At 44.6% G+C, this 17,267-nt stretch overlaps 1 protein-coding gene across 4 annotated transcripts in view; it reads right to left on the bottom strand.

Moving 5' to 3' along the window:
* Nucleotides 1-17,267, bottom strand: part of TP63 (tumor protein p63) — a 99,682-nt gene that overhangs the window by 46,434 nt on the left and 35,981 nt on the right. For all 4 annotated transcript variants that reach the window (XM_066325977.1, XM_066325974.1, XM_066325975.1 and 1 more), the window contains one exon: nt 1,297-1,551. In XM_066325977.1, the coding sequence (XP_066182074.1) occupies nt 1,297-1,551 (255 nt within the window). The remainder of the gene's footprint in view (nt 1-1,296; nt 1,552-17,267) is intronic.

Here is a 17,267-nt window from a genome sequence, read left to right as displayed (position 1 = left end):
ACAAATGAAAATTTGGTTGTGACTGGACTGACATTTTAACCTTATTTAATGCAATTTTCTGAACCAAGTTTTAATGTCAGTTCTAGACAAATTTTACCAGGAAATGCCTTTAAAATATAAGGGATGTAACCTTATAGTGAGTGATCTATGGTTATATGGCATCTTTTTCCAAATGACAGCACAAGGGCTCTGCTGCTTTGCCTGCAGCAGTAGCTGGGAGCTTGTTTTTTAGTTGCACTTGCAGTTAGATTGTATCTGAGATCAAAGCAGTTCCTCAGATTAAAAAGAAAAATAAAAAAGCCCACACTATTTTAATGCTCTTCGTTTTTTTGTAAAAAGTTCTTTTTTTTTTTTTAAGAAAAAAAAGGTAAAGTCCTTGCTTTTATTTGGGTAGCGTGGGGCAGGACATTATTCACTACACCTACTCCAAGTGCCTGCAGGAGAGGAAGGCAAATATTGAACATCTTCAAGATAGCAATAATCTCCATTGTAAACATCTCCACTCTAGAGCCCTAAACCACAACAGCTGGACTTACAGCTCCAGCACTGCTGTGTCCTGAGCCATGAAGTCTCTAGAGCTTGAACAATCAAGCAAGCATCACCAAAGATCAAGAGCTGGCTTCAGGTTTCAAGCTTCTGCATTTTTTTGGTAAGAAAAGTGGTGTTCTGACAGCAAAGTGTAAATAAAAAACCCAAAACACCAAACCAACAACAAAATTCTACAATAAAACAACCCCATCCCCTTCCAACAAAACCCCAAACAACACAGGGCTGACCCGAGCTGGTGGCACACTGGGGTCCCCAGACCACCTGCAAGAGGAAAAGGACACAGAAAATGATAACCTCACTCTCCGTGGGTCTGAGCAAGGAGCACCACCTCCACCCTGCTGGCATGGCCCTGCATGCCAAACCTCACAGAAACCCAGGGGTGTTGAAGAAAGCCAAGGGAAGCTCTGAGGCAATGCTAATGCCCACCTCAGGTTTTACTCCAGTGCTCCTGCTAGGCCCAAAAAGAGAGAGCCACTCATTCATCAGGCATGGTCTCTACGTGACTGGCTTTTTGCAAGGCCTTTTAGTCTCCTGGGATTTAGTGATTATTACTGAGGGTTAAATTCCCACCACACCCTCTCAGAGCAACCAAGATAAATGTCTCCCTTCTGTGTGACACATCACGCTCTGCAGAGGACTTGGGCCACTATGTTCTTGCACAAGTCTGGGTATGTACTACATGAATAAAGTCACTATGGGCAAGGGGACCAAAGCCAGGGAAGAAGTGAAAGGATGCTGCGTCCTTACCGTCCATGTTGCTGACTTTGCTGTGCTGGACTGTTGAAATGATACATCAAAGCTGTGAGGTCCTGGGTAGTCTGTGTTGGAAGGGATGGCTGGGGAGGGAGAGAGGGCGTCAAAAGTGGAGCTGGGCTGGGCGTAGGGCGAGGGGGCTGTGACGCTGTTCTGCGCGTGCTCCGTGTTGTAAGGGCTGGTGGAGGAAGAGCCATTCTGGATCTGCTGGTCCATGCTGTTCAGGAGCCCCAGGTTCGTGTACTGCGGCTGCAGGCAAAGACAGGATGCACAGGAGAGTTAGAGGAGCTGCATCAGCACAGGTTGGCCAGACATGGCACAGCCTCCACCATGCAGGATGCACAGCATCATCTCATCTGTCACACAAAGAGGGAGATTTGCAAAAATCATCCCCCTCTTTATATAGGTGACTGAAACAGAAAGGAGTACAGCTTCTCACAGTCACACACTGGATCAACAGCAGAGCTGGGAAAACAGCCTGTGCATAACCAGGAGGTGATGTGCAAGGCAGAAAACCATCACAGGGAGACAGGCTCACTATGTCTAGCAACACACAGTGAGACCTTTTCAGAGGCACTGCTGTAACCTGATAAAAATCAGCAGGTTCACTACAGTGCAACTAGCTCTAACTTGTACAAGGCTACACCACCTTCAACAGTCTGAAGCTCTGCACAAAGGCTGTGGATCTGATCCCACTACACAGGATGGCATTAGGACCACTAATTCAGGTAGTAACTGTGCTGAAATGTGACTCACTGGAAAAATAGTTATGTGCCTATCTGCACCATGTATTCAACTCCCAGTGAGCAAATACAGATGGTGGTAGAGAACTGAAATTCTGATCAAATAGAATGGAAACAGACAGCATGGAAGGCTTTCTCTCATGCTTAAGAAATATCAGTTGTACAATTAAGTGTAGTTAACTAGTAGCAGTTAAGTGCTACACAGCACTTAAGTAGCCCCAAGTACAAACAATATATGAAACAATTGGAAGGCATCAAAACCAAAAACCTTTGGAAACACAGTACAGAAAAGGAAAAGGTTACATTAAGGAGAGGTTAACAGAAAAAAAATCTAATACCCTAAATTCGATGTTTAGCTGTGGTCCCTCACCTCAAAGAGATGAGAGGGGAACACAGTTTAGAGGAAGGCAACAAGAATAAGCAAATCCTTTTAATGCCATCCTTTAATGTAGCAATAGATGACAACTTTTCAGCCTAGAAAAAAGACTGTGAAGAGAAAGGTGGAACTTGGTATGATAGAAGGGGAAAAATTCCTAGGCAACATGGAAAAAGAGCAAATACAAAATTAATTTTCATTTTTTTTAAAGAGGAGTTGGGGCATAAACAAACATCTTGAGCAGAATTTTGGCTTAAACACACAGTTATTCTTCACAAAACCCACAAATAAGCATGGATTTTTTTTTCCCCCCACAAAATGTCACAATACTAAAAGCCTAAGTTCAAAAAGACCGGAGACAAGTTTTGCTTGAGAAAAATCCATCGAGACAAGTGTACCTGATTTTAAAATTCTGAACTACCAACACTCAGAAGCTGGGAAAGTATTCTGGACAAAGTTACACAACTGCCACATGTTTTTAATCCTCCAAAGGACATGGCACTGGCCAGAGTGACAGGGCAGCAGGCAGGTGGGATTCAGTCAGGTACACTGGATTCACAGCCTCATCCCTGTGTGTGTCCAGAGGGCTCTAACTACGCCCATCTCAGGGCCAGCAGCATCCCAAAGGTTTGTGCTGCCCATTCCCAGCAGCTGTGGGCTCAGCCAAGAACATGCAGCAATAAAGGCACCTGGTTCTGCTGTTAGCTGCTGATAGAGCAGAAGGGACTGAGACTCTCACCCAAGGCTCCAAGCAGCTCATGTCCCTCAACACCCTATAGCCTCAGTCCCACTCAGAGTGATAAAGCTCACCTATCTGTCAGTATTTCAGCTAGTCTGCTCACAACTTCCCTCATCTTGCCAACAGTTATTCTGTTATCAGCCACAAAGCAAAAGCTCCCTGAGTCAGGACACCAACCACAAAGATCAATAACAAAAAGCTTTCTCAATACTGGGCTTTCTCAGCCGCCCTACTGAAGCTTTGAGTAGCACATCACTCCTCCAAAGACTTGAAAGTGAAGGGCACAATCCATCTGCTGAGCTCTCCTGGGAACTTAGAATAAGACATTTAACACCCAGCTTTACCAGTCATTTCAGCCACAGAGGAAAACAGGATGGTCTCTCTGCGAGGATGAAGTGTCTTCCACGTGGCCAAAGATTTCACACTCCCAGCTGTGCTTCCAGAATGGAAGTAGAGAAATTTATACCACCCACTGCTGCTCTTCCTTAAGTTTCTGTTTCACTGGAAGAAGCAAATCTTTTCTGGGGTTTTATTAAACACAGCCTGAGGCTGGTGCTCTGGGATCTTCAGTGGGGCACATGGGACCTTCCAGCGATGGATCAGCTTGCTATTAGGAGCTGTGCTGTGAAGGTCTGAGCGAGGGGGACAGCACAGCAAACTTCATTCTGGAAGCCGGGATAGGCTGCAGAAAGAAGGGAGAGTTGGTTCCCTCCCTTGCTCTGTCAGTGACTTGCTGTGTCCTTGGGCAAGGCACCTCTCCTCCCCCTCCACCCTCACCCTACTGCAGGCAGCAAGGTCTGCAGGGCAGGGATTGCTCCTCACCATGTAAAAAGCCCTGCACTTAATGGGCCTCCTTTGTCTCAGGCCTGCAGGCAGCAGAGTAATAAAAGCAATTACATATTGAGTCCTAATCCTGGGTGAACCAGTGACTCAGGTTAGTAATTTGCCCTCCTTGCCTCAGTTTCCCCCATGGAGCAGTGTGGATGTTATTTAGTGCCCAGCACCCCTGTTAGATGGGAGAGCTCGTATTTAATTGGACTCGGAGCTAAATAGTTGATGGGCAAAAGAGTGATCCAGACTGGTTCTTCTTCTCCAAAAGCAGATTGCAACTTTGGCAACACAGACGACAGTTATGTCTCATCTCCTGCAGGCTATTCACTCAACCAGGACCTACTTAACGGACTTTTGGTAAACGTCTTCCCTTGAGGCTAATTCCATATGGAAAGAGCCAGAATTCTGACATACTGTACCAGGAAGAGTCTTTTACCTGCTCAATAATTTTGCGTTTCATCAAAAAACAACCCTCCTGCCCCAGAATACCCTAGTGAGACCTGAAGACTTCTCAAAAATGTAGAAGCATCACTCAATTGTTTCATTCCTCATGGAGATTATAATCAGACACACTCCCTAACCAGCAAATTATGAGAAGACAGCTGTGATGAAAACAGTCTCCTACACCAGCTCAGACATACAGACAGCGGAACAATAGTGTTTCAGCATTCACTTAAAAACTATTTCTCTAATCCCAGGCCACTTAAGCTAATGTGGAAAGATGGCCAAACGAGTGGTCAGTGTTAACAAGACAGCAAAGCCCAGAAATGCTGAAGGTGCTGTCTGGGATCCGATTAAACCAAAATAATAAAATAAGTGCCCCATTAAAATACAATATACCCTTAAGATATTCCAAGATCCTTTTCATTCCTTTCAGTCCAGGGACCATCTGTCTAAATGTTATCAGCAGAGCAGCCATTCCACTGCATTTATACACTCACATGCCACAGCCGAATGCCGTGTCCCCATTTGCTCTTTAAATAACTATTAATCTCCTTGCACTTATCCTCATGCTGACACAAGCAGCTGTTGGACTCCCCTTCGAGTCGGGCCAGCCTTCCAGCGTCCCCCGGGTCCCGTCCCCAGGCAGGTGCTCCGTGCCGGCGACAAAGCCACCAGGTTTGCACACACCAGCACCAAGCCCGCTCTCGCTGCCATGCCCCAAGGCAGGCGCGGAGTTGTTTGCGCTCAGGGGGTCAACACCTGAACTGCTCGCAAGGTTTTGGAGGAATCTGATAAGGCTTCGGGAGGCACACGCCTTCTGACAACAGGACAATTAGAGGGGCAGGCGGCCCGGGGAAGGCACACGCAGGAATTCAGCCCCCTGGCCCCAGCAGCGCTGGCGATGGGGAGAACAAAGAGAGGCTGCAGACTGTCTGCAAGGTATCGCCCCTCAGGAGGGGGCTGCAGGGCGTGTGTTTGCACACACACCGCCTCCTTTCACCATTCGCACAAAGGAACACAACAGCATTTAATCCAGAAATTAATTCTTGGCAGGTTGGGAGCCCAGACTTTAACACGTGCTCATATTTGGCTGTGGGGTCGTTTTAAATGACTGAAGTGTAGCTCGACCACTGATTCCTGATATAAAGAGAAAGCTATTTGGTGGAAAGAAATGAATTGCATATAAATCTGAAAGAACAGATTATCTAATTTTCAGTGCCTTTGTTTGCTATTTTGTTCCCTCCAAGTTTCTGAAACTATTAGTATCACCGAACCATTACAAAAACCTTCAGGCAAGTCTAACTGCAAATAATTAGAGAGCTACAACCAGATCTTAGACCGTGTATTTCAGAGCATCATTTCAATAATGCATCTTGAACTATCAGTTTCGCTTCCTACATCCCATCAGCTTCACTTTCAGGTTCTCATGCTAACTCATGCTTGTGGATTAGGAGAAACACGGTTCTGCTGGAGGGGTTGCTGAATTAAAACCAGACTGAAAAGTGAAGCTGGTTGAGGCAGGGCTGCCGGGAGGGTGGCTTTTCCCCGGGCACACAGGGGACAGAGTGCAGCCTGTAGCCAGCGGCTCCGGGGCACTTGCCACCAGAGGGCAATGCAAAAGCCGCAGCTCGGCAGAGCCGGGGAAGATGCCCCAGCCCACCCAAACCTCGGCCCTTCTCACCTGCCTGGCAGCAAGAACCCGCCCCGGGCTCTCCGGCTTAAAGCCCGTACTGTTAATTAATAAGGTGATGAGAAAGCGCTGCAAAAAGACCCTCCGTTGGAAAGGAAGTAACTAATGCAAGTCATGAAAAGCTCTGAAGGGGACTTCCACGCCAAAAATCCCCTAAAATACACAGCTCCAGCTATTAACTACTCAGTTAGCAGCATTTCAGAGTTTTGAGAGTTTCTCCACTTGAGAAAATAGACAAAAAAGTTACTATCATCAAGTGTAGAACACTTGGATGCCTCCACCCCTATCAAAACCCTTCTCCCAAATACCAAAAGGACAAGCATTACCATGCACACCTACTGACTGCATCTTGATTTTCACCAGGCTCTATGCAGCTCAAGAGCAGTGTCCAACTACTCAAAAGCCTTGCAAAACACCTCCGTGGTGCTTATTCTCCAAAGATACGAGATGGTGAAACTAACAAACTATCATGGTTATTAGCAACAAGATTTGCACAGCACTTTGGAAATTCTGTGTTTTGTCCTTAAGTGCACCACAGTGATGCACTAAGGCTAACTCTTGTAGGACTAGTAAGTAACTTAGAGCAATATTTCAGTGCTGACCCAGAGAAGCCAGATAGCTGTTCTCCAGCAGCAATCTTAGACACAGCAGGATAAATATGTCCTATCCAAATCAGATGACAGACACTTCAAATATACCCAGAAATACTTAAATTCACCCAAGTTTTCAAACCTTCCTAGCAAAGGGTTTTAGTAGGTGGAATAAGCCCCTTAAGCTCAACAGAAAGGCTTCTATCACAATTATTAACTGCTGACTGCCAGTTGCTCAGAGGGCAGCTGATACAATACCCCGTGTCAGCGTTCTGTCTGTGCTGTGACAGAGCAGTGCCAAGAAATAAAAGGCTCCACCCATGGCCCTCAGCTAAGATCAGGGCTGAAGCAGAGATAGCTCACTCACTGCAATGAAAGCTGTGATTTGGTTTGCCTCTCTAGCCTGTTTCCTCATATAAAAAACCTCAAACAAACAAAACAAAGAAAAAACTCAAAACAAACAAAAAAAAAAAAAAAGAGAGAAGGACTGGAAAATTTGTTTATGAGAAACAAACTCAGTCTGGACACTGCTTTGGTCCCCTCCAAGCAATGAGGGGAAGATGTGCACAACTCATTTCTACACCAGCTCGGCCACACTCCCTCCAGCTCCAGTTCTAAAATGGAAACAAATCCTGTGGATTTATTTTGCAGAGGCTTTTCCACAGAGCAACTGTGCAGCTGAAAACACCAAGCACTTGGAAGCCCTCAGATAAAACGATAACGTGCACCATACACTCAATGTGAAAAGCAAGGGAACAAGTAACTTTGGTTGAACCAAAGATATCAACAGTTACCAAGATTGATTTGTTCTAGTACAGGGCCTGGAAACCTATCTGATTTGAGTAATCCTGCTGTTGGGTCATTGCTTTTTCCAGGAAGAGAGGAGGCTATTTCCCATCCCAGTGGTATAACAGGTTCCCAGTGCAATGGAGAGCATTGCATTAAAAGAAGCCCTGGAGTCAATCACTCCCATCCTGGATATTAGACCTGCTGCAGCACAATCAAACAGGCTCTCCTCAGCTCAATCCCACCTGTAAGCTGAGAGCACAAATATTTCTGCACATTTTCTCCTGTATTATTGAGAAGGGAATCTATTTGAGCTCTACAGGGCTGTGCAATATGTACGACCACTGCAATTTTAAGAAACTAAATGCAATAGTAATGAAGAAAAAAAAAAGTCATTTTTCCGAGAACAAAAACCAAACGCCATGAGGGGCACACACAGTCCTCAGCACAGGTGTTTCATGTTAAGTAGTTAGATAACCCCAGGAGTTGCCTGGACAGCTTCCAACACCACCTAAATACATAAGGAAAGCCTAAGGAAGACACTGCATTTCAATCAGCTGGGGAGGAGAAAAAACCAAACCTCCAAAACTACGCTCTTCCCCTCAAAAAACCCACCATTAAATGACCAATTCTCGTCATACCACTGTGATTCAAGCTGTAACACCTGACTGCTCTGCCCACTTACCCAGAGCATCCCTTCTGTCCCAGCCATCCCAAACAGCTCTACGGCCCATTTGGTGAGCAACACACCACAGAAGCTGAACAGGAGAAATCAGTGCACAGCAGTAATTTGCAATCACACAGAGAATCACACACAAAAAACAATCTGGCTTGTATACTGGAGGAGGCAGAAGAGTCTGTGTCATTTTCACCGGGATGAGCTATTCCAGCAGACACACAGTGCCACATCTACACCCTTTGGGCTCACAGAAGCAGCACAATTTTAAGAGCCATACCCTGTAAAGCTGCAGGTCACATTTCACTGAGCCACAGTCCCACTGAACACAGTAGAACTGCATGTTCAAGTTAAAGTTCACACATGCAAGTATTTGCGCTCCGAGATTGACACAAACTAATGAAAAGCAATGTGAGGGTGAGTTTCTGTTCACCCAAAAGGCCTCTAAGCTTTGGAGCTGTCTTGTTCTCCCCAGCTGTAATAGTTTTCTGTTGTAGCAAAACTTTGAGTTTTGCCCCTTGGTTCATTCATTTAACTCAACAAGAAGTGTTTTTCAGCCAGGAGCAGGGTGTCTAAAAACAAGCAGAGCCCAAAGCAGGAATGCCTGTAATTCCTGACTCCTACCACCTGCCACAGGTACCCGTGAAAGACCTTGTCTAATTCGAGGATTATCAGAATGACAGTGCATCCAACTTCACAGAAATATTAAGGCTGAACACTCTACACTATGTAAGTACTTCTATATATTTTCCAGTGCATATAAAAATAATATCCCTGACTTCCCCAGAGCAGCATTTTAGGCCCTTAAAAAAGAAAAAATTCTCAACTGGGGTCTTGAAAAAAGTTCTACTTGCATAGAAAGCAACAGGTTTCTGAAAGTCAGATCATTTTAGGGTTTTTAGACTAAAGCTTTCATTAAAAAAAAAAAATCCCTTTCATAAGCAAACCACTTTCATTAGAGTATCTCAGCTACGCTCAGTTATTTTGAAAATTCCGACAGTTTAAAACAGGAAAGTCCAAGATCCACCCCCACTGCACACAGTCATTTCTGGACCCTGAGCTTGTGCTCAGCAATTTATTTGACATGTAATTTGAAAACATATAAACAAAAAAGAGAGGAAGGCAGAAAAAAAAAAAAAGGAAGGAAATCATACAATATCACCTCTATGAAATGCATGAAATCACAAGACATTAGAACTCCATGATCTTAAAAGAAATTGATTAATAACCCAAACACTCAGCTTCCTAAAACTGAAAGAGAGGCCAAGAGTTTCCTACGTTCTCCTGTTACCAGCTGGACAACACAATGTCAACAAAGATCTGAAGAGCCATAGACAAATAGGAAAAACACTCCTCACACTCCCAGGAGATGTAAACATAACTGAAGACAAAGACCTGCATCAGAAAAACCAGAAAAAGACTGCAAGATCTCAGTGAGGCTTTTTATGCCCGATCTCAGTGGCTGAGAACAACTGTAGGATCCCAGCTCAGTCAGCCGCCCAGAAATCCTGTGTGCTGAGTTTGAACACAATGCTGAAAAGTTGGATAAAAAATAAAAATAGAACCTTAAACGTTAAGAGGAACCAATTAAATACAAATGGGGAGGTGGGGAGGAGAAGCAGGGGCTGGAGAGGAAAAGTCCAGTAGTTGATTAAAGCTGTCTTGTTTCTTCTTAAACTCTTTACTGGCCGGTAACCACTGATGTTATCAGGCATTTCAGACATGCAGCATTTTATTGTGTTGAAAGGGCAGCTTAGGCTGGACAGGATATCTGTGTGTCATCCCCAGTGAAAGGCTGCAGGCACAGTAACCACCAAAGTATGGCCAAAGAGCACAAGGACAGTGAATAACCAGGGTCGAATAGAGCCAGGAATTGAAGTTAGCTCCCAAATTCATCATTATGCTCAATAAAATCCAAATGCATCATCTTTTAGACACGAAAGTAAAATACTCCAGCTCTGTAGCATTTTAGTCAGAACAAGAAATTCAGATCATCTGCAAGTCAAACACACAGGAAAAAAAAAAGGAAAGAAAAAAAAAAGCCACACACATAAACCCCCCACGCCCACACTTTGAAGCATGGTGCAACTATGGAATATAAGAATTCATAAGAAGAGTTATAGGAGGGCAAAGGGCAGATTAAAACAAGTTAGAGCAAGCAGAGGAAAAGGGTTACATGGCAGCATGAGAGCCCTTATAGATTAAAAGGAAGATCTACTGGATTTTCTAATGTATTTGGCCATTTTTTCTGCAAGAAAAAATGCAAGAAAACTCCTGGATGGTGTTCCCAAAAGCCTGGACACCAAACAGCAGACTGAACAGCTTTCAAGACTGAGGGGGGAATCAAGTGGACTGGATGCCAAATTCTGATTAGATCCCAACTGCAGAGAACAAAAGGAGGCAGGGCTTTGCCTTCCAACACTATTTTTTGTATGAAAGCAGCTCCTGGCCTGCACCAAGCTGGCATTGCCTGAGCCCAAGGATCTGCTGGGATTCAGGAGAGCAGGATAGACACAGCCAGGAGACCCCCTGCCCACCCTGCCTCTGTAGTTCACATCACTACTGCAGCCTACTCAGAGGTGAGCAGGAACTTTTTATGGCGTTTTCCAAAGATGCCAGGCTGTGCATACGTGAAACCCAAAGCCGGCCTTTGAGAGACAGGCCTGAGTACAGAGACACAGAAGCAAAGCCACTGCTTCTTCCACAGTGACTTCACTCCATCAGCTTTACAAACATCAAGCATATTCTCCCCAGCTATTTAAATCATTTCACCACATATTCTGCACGTGCAGGATTTCCAATGGACCCTCTGGTGTGGGGGCTACAGTGTCAACAAACTCCAACAGCAAAACTAAACCCAGTTTTCAGTACTTCCCTCCGTGTCCAATTCTACTGACTTCAGCGAACACCAGGACACTTGGTGCCATGGCCACTTAGGCAAGGCACAGCTTCAGAGATTTACATTTGTGGTATTCAGCTGCATAGACCTTCCCCTGTGCAGACAGAAAGGTGTTCTTCCACATTTTTGAGTAACAATATACCTACTAATTTCCATTGGATACCACATTAAAATCCCTACCCCTCCAACCAGAACATTCACAATTCCTTTCAGACACAAAACAGCACTGACTAAGGCTCATCTCAACAATTTTCCCACTCTAGTATCAAGCAGTAGTTTCCTGTTTCCAGAGTACTGGTGACACCTAGCTAGTGCACATCCTGGTTTCCTTTTAAAGAACTTCACGCGCACTTTCCTGCTGCTGAGAGAAGGTGGAGGGAGATTTACTCATCTATTCAGTTCCAGGCACTCACCACCAGCACTCCTGAGGGAGCAACATGTTCAACTATGGAAGAAATGCAGAGCAAAACTGCAGCAGTGAGAAATCACAGTAGAGGCTTGCCGAGGCTACTGAGAATCACAGAGCATAACTTAAATGTGCGGAATCCAAATTTTACAGAGTACTCAGTCAGAACTTTATTAATTTTTTTGAGCCATCACTCTCCAAAAAAACACTTCTGTGCTTCCCAAAGACACCATGACATTACCTAAAAAAGCCAAAACAAACAAGGAAAATTATTTAATACACTTTTCAGTCACTTCCCATACAGCAGAGAGATCCAGCTGCTGACTCAACACTTCTGTTGGCATCCACCTATTCCTATTGTTCTGTTCCCCTTGGCTCCCGAGGCACCAGGCTCCAGCCCTGTGCATCATCCCCTGACACAGCTGGACCACGGCTCTGCAGCACAGCAATTTCTGCCTCAGCAGCACAGCCCAAAAGCCCAGCACCTCCTCCCCTCTCCCCGAAGTTGGCAAGAATCTTTGTATTTACTTCCTAGATGTGGATTAAAACTGAAAGATTCATATCTGCTGAGACACAATCCATCCCTTTCATTCCCAGACACTACCCCACCATAAAATATTTCCCCTTCCCTCCCTAAACTGGGCGTTTCCTCCCACTTTCTTGCCCTCGGTAAAAACATTCATCTTCTTGCCATCTTGAGGAAGTTGGACTCATCTCAGATTTCACCAGGTCCCCTTGTATAGCGCTTCCCAAAGTCCTTGGGGGGAAGTTTAATCCGGATCCAAACTCTGGAATCAATCCCAAGAGGCTGCTGGGCTCCAATCAATGCATTAATTTTCAAGCGTGCTCAGCCTTGCCACTTGGGTCCACTTCCAAAGTGAGCGGACGACTGAGCACAAGCCCAGAAATACATCCCACCTCAAGCCATCCACTCAGGATTCTAACACACACATCCTGGTTAAAACATTGCTCCTTGAGTTGTTCCACTAATACCCCAGGTGAAACAGCAGCGGCGGGGGATTTGCAAAAATACAAGATATCATTGAGCGTTCTTGGATCAACTCCCAATTGACTCAATCCTGGTACAAATTAAAAAACAAAACCCAACAGACATCCCCCCCACCACGCCCCCCCCCCCCAAAAAAAAAAAGGCAAGCAACCACCAAAAAGCCCCCCCCCGCACATCTCCCCATCTCTCATGTTTTTTTGTTGCTTGCTTGTGCATGGAGCTGATAACAATGGTCAGTAAATTCAACTAAAATCACCAAATTTGAATTCAAGTTCTTGAAGAGGATCCAAGTTTACTCTGTCAGTGCCAAGGACCTAAACCTTTCCTGTGTCTTATCTGAGACTTCCTGAACAGTTGTTTCTTAGTAGGTTTGCTCCTTATATTAGCAGCTTTACAGAAATAAAAACGCCAATCACCTTAAACGTCATCCTGCTCTTTGTTCCTTGCTCAAACAGCTAAGCTAAAACTGGAAAGCCTCTCAGAGGTTCTCCTTTAGAAGAAAGCTGAGATTTTTGCCCAGGACCCAGTGTGTTTATAAGAAATAGTGCAGAGAAACACAGGGGTGAACTTTCTTGTCAGTAGCTCACAGCCAAATCATCCCTTGCAAAGCCTCGTGTGTTCTGGGCTGCTATACAAAAAGCTTTATGCCACAGTCTGCTCCAGCTGAAAAGCAGCTCTTTAACCCATCTGACAATTACAGCCTCTTCTCCCAGCACAGCAAAATTCTGATGGGAAGCTCTGGGAGACTGAAGACTGGAAGATTTCTCAGAAATCATTTACTACTGTAACTGAGGAAGCCAAAACAGAACAGGGAGATTTTTAAGAACAGCAAGTTTATTCATTGGAGAGACCCACCCGCTTGCCTGACCACGGCTGAGCTCATGTGTCACTCTAAAGACCATGGCCTTGGAGAGTAGGCAAGGGACTGCAAGGATTCTGGCACTGAGACAGCAGAGAATCCAGAAAACGCGTGCAAGGGGAAAAAAAAAGTTGAACCTTAACACCCTTGGAGAGAAATTATCTTCCTCTTAATTCTACTTGATACCAAAAGTGACTTAACACTAATCCAGGCCAAGTGGCACAAAGAGCTTTGAGCTCACTTCTCTGCTGGAGAGGATGGAGTGCTGCTGTTAGACTACAAGAAGCTCCTCTCCTTTCTGATGATTTATGCAACCTTGCTTTAAAAGAGTTGCATTCATTTTATTGCCTACTCTGCACATTCTCAAGAGGCGTTGGAGGCAGTGCCAGAAAAATAACAGGGTTTAACAATGTCTAGAACAAATCCATCGGTGCAAGAGCTCCTTTCTGAAGCGTTTCCAGATTTTTTTTTTTCAGTGGGAACATTTTGTAAATAGAATTTAAAATTTGCCTTGAGCCAGGCAACACCCGCTTTTATTCAGCCCTTCACGATAATGAAATAAGTAGTTTCTCCACTAGTTATAACTAATGCCTTCCAGAGGAAAAAGTGCAAAGCAAATGGTTTACACCCTCTCACATCCCACATCCACAGCTTTCCTGTTGCAGATGCCATGTCTTCCTCATAGAACTACTGAAGCCTCTGTCTCACAGTAAGCAGAGCTGCAACTGAAAATAAACCCTTCCATAAGGCATAACTTGACAAATCCAAACCAAAAGGTTGCCACTAGATGGGCTGAAACATAAGGTAGAAGAAGCTCCTTTCTGGTGTTTCTCTGTGCCCAGGGAGAACAAAAGAAAGCAATTTCACTTAACTTAAAGCTATTAGTTATTTAAAGCAAACCAGGCAAAAAGAAAGAAAAATAGCTCCTAAGGGAGCTAGGAATAGGATCTCTAGGCTCAATAGGATCACTAGTTGGAAAAAACCAGAGGAATCAGATGTTGGTGTCACTGCTGAAGATTCAAACCATCAGACCAATAAAAATAACTGCTCAAAACAGCAGTTCTAGTGCCCAAGGGAAAAAACATTTCCAGACTATGTATATATATATAGATATATAGATATATACATATATGTGGATAATTTCATCCTGGCTCAACCAAGGTCAACTTACAGCAAACAAAATGGATCATCAGTTGCAACTACTTGAAGATGTAAAACACCCTGACCACACTGCAATGGCAGCTCTTTTTCATCTTTCACACTGAACAACTGTATTTTCATACTAGAAAATATTTAATGGTTTGTTTTTTTTTTTTTTTTTTTGCCAAATGGAACAAGAAACTGAGAAGATCATCTGTCCCTGATTTCATACTGCTTACTACCCTTCCTTTTGACCATGGAAAATCACAAAATGGAGTCACAATCTCCAATCTGATGTCAAGTGTAGTTGCATGACTGCATAAACTCCAGAGCATGTACTTCACACCCAGAGCTACTTCACACAGAGCCAGACTGTCCTGATTTCTGCACAAGTACTGCACAGTTAAAGCTGTGCAGATGGTCCAACGTCATCAGGTTTCATTTTTGTGTGATAAAGCACACATTTCATTCTTTCCACCCACATGCAGGTTACAACCACTTGTTTCTGAGCTACACCCATAGACTTAGACTGCTGAGGTCCCATCCCTCCACCTAAACAAGGAGAGGATTTCTCCAGGCAAAATCCCCAATTCACTGCTCGACATGGGGGGGTCACATTACCTGTACTAACCACAAAAAAATTTCTGGTACCCTACGATAGAACACAAGGCCATCCATGGCATGACAAACCTGCTGCAGTGAGGGGCTGGATCATTGCTGGAAGCATACTCAACTCTTGCCCTTCCCTGAGTTTCTCCTGCAGCATGATCCCCTTGTTTCAGCCGGGAGGGAGACAGGCACATGGCAAGAGGCAGCTTCCCACTATCCATCTCTCTGATCTACTTAACCCTCTTCACTGACCAACACAAACAGGGCAGTAGCATACACTTAGCCCTGCCAAACAAAAGATCAACGCATTTCCGACCTTAGACTTTCCTAGCTCAGATTAAACCTTTGCAACTGGAAGGCAGTGTGAAAATCTCTTTGAAAAAAAGAACCTGGCTATATAGGGCCTCTACAATCTTGTAGAAGACCTTTGCAGCCCAAGGATAAGACACATGCTTCTCAAGAGTGCACAGATGTCACCATACAACAAAAATTTCAATTCCATAGTGCAATTACAGCAAAATCAAAGGAAGAATGCACAAGAAGCGTAGCTGGAATTGCAGGGATACCATCAAGGAACACAACCTTCAATGGATCTCTCTATTTTTTGCTCCTAATGACAGACTGTGCCCAAACATGTGCAGTGTTGATACCATTTAAATAAAGAGAGGCCACTGGAAGTCATGGAACTCACATCTAAATCCTGCACAGCTCAGGGAGAGGTTTTCTTCCCCAGGGATTGGGAATTGTTTGCCTGCTCAGAGCCAGCAGAACTGCGAGATAGCATCAAAAATAGGAACGCAGGAGAGAAGGTCAGGTTTCGCCAAAACCTTCTTCATTGAGAAAAAAAATGGGCTTTATATAGCACCTATTCAAGTATTTTCACTTGGAGTAGGAGAAGATGTGAGCTTCAGAGGGTACTGCACAGATAATCCTTTCTTCTTGGTACCTCCAGGAAGGAAGCAGGTGGGTACCAGATAGGTACAGGAAATGTTTCTCGCACTGAGGAGATCCAGCTCCCTCAGGACATCCTTCCAGGCCACCCCAGAGCCCTACATGCCTGCTCCTACAAAGAAAGAAGTCACACCCAAAGCACTACAGCTCAGAAACACATATGAATTATTATTTAACAGCTAAGAGGGAAAAGAAAAACAAAACCAAAAATGCATCCTACTGAAGAGGCTATCCTAACCCTCAAAGATATTTGCAGACATATGTACACAGCTTTTCTTAATTTTCAGCGTGAAGGAATGCTGCCAAAAACCCACAAAGCAGTGCACAAGTTCTTTCAGTATAAAACTAGTTTCCCCCCCACCCCTCCCAAAACTATGATAAAAATCTTAACGGAAAGAGATTCTTTAATTTGTCTCCACAAAGAGCAGGAAGATCTTTAGGATGACGGATATAATCAAAAGTCATGGCACATATTTCTTATCAGTGTTTGAACAAGATGTGTTTATTCTTTTGGCAATGATTTAATTTGATTTTAGCAAGCACTCCAAACTCTGCATCATCACTCAGCCAAACTGCAGAGGAACCCAGAGCCCCTAAAGGGAATCTCTACTGCTCTCATCTCCCCTCACAGGAGGGGAGAAATGCAGGAAACTTGGACAAGACCAGACAAACTTGCAAGTACTCTCTTTCACACCCAATTTTGTGCATGCTTCCTCACAAACGTTTGTACACAACACAAAATTCCACATGTGGAGATGAGGCAGGAAGACACAATGACATTCAAAGGGTTCCTGTTCATCAGCATCACATCATCTTATTAATAACCACCCAAAGTCTCTCTCCTTTTCACATCTCCTACTCATAAACACACAAGAACAGATCTCCAGGGTCATCAAGTCCAGCGCTCTACCAACAAAGAGCTCAAACCGTTCTTACAGCTGACCCAGATCAAATGCTGGGATAGATTAAGTTGAAAAAGTGGTTGAAACAGGTTCCACCTCCAGCCTCTCAGGGCTGTGATTCACTTTAACACCCTTCTCCCCTCTCTCAGCTTTTCCCAAGCAGATCTGACCCATTTGGGAGGAACCCATCAGACCGTGGTGCTGGGCACCACGCTCGCAGGCACGGGTGGCCCAGGGCCGTGGGCAATGGTGCGAGCTCACCACCCTGACCACACAGCCTGCACGGGGCTTGTGCAATGGCTGTTCCCAGGCTGG

The sequence above is a fragment of the Sylvia atricapilla genome, chromosome 10 (genome assembly GCF_009819655.1).
Source record: "Sylvia atricapilla isolate bSylAtr1 chromosome 10, bSylAtr1.pri, whole genome shotgun sequence".
Taxonomy (NCBI): domain Eukaryota; kingdom Metazoa; phylum Chordata; class Aves; order Passeriformes; family Sylviidae; genus Sylvia; species Sylvia atricapilla.
Note: the sequence above shows the minus strand (reverse complement) of the source record. Positions and strands in the feature narration are given on the sequence as shown.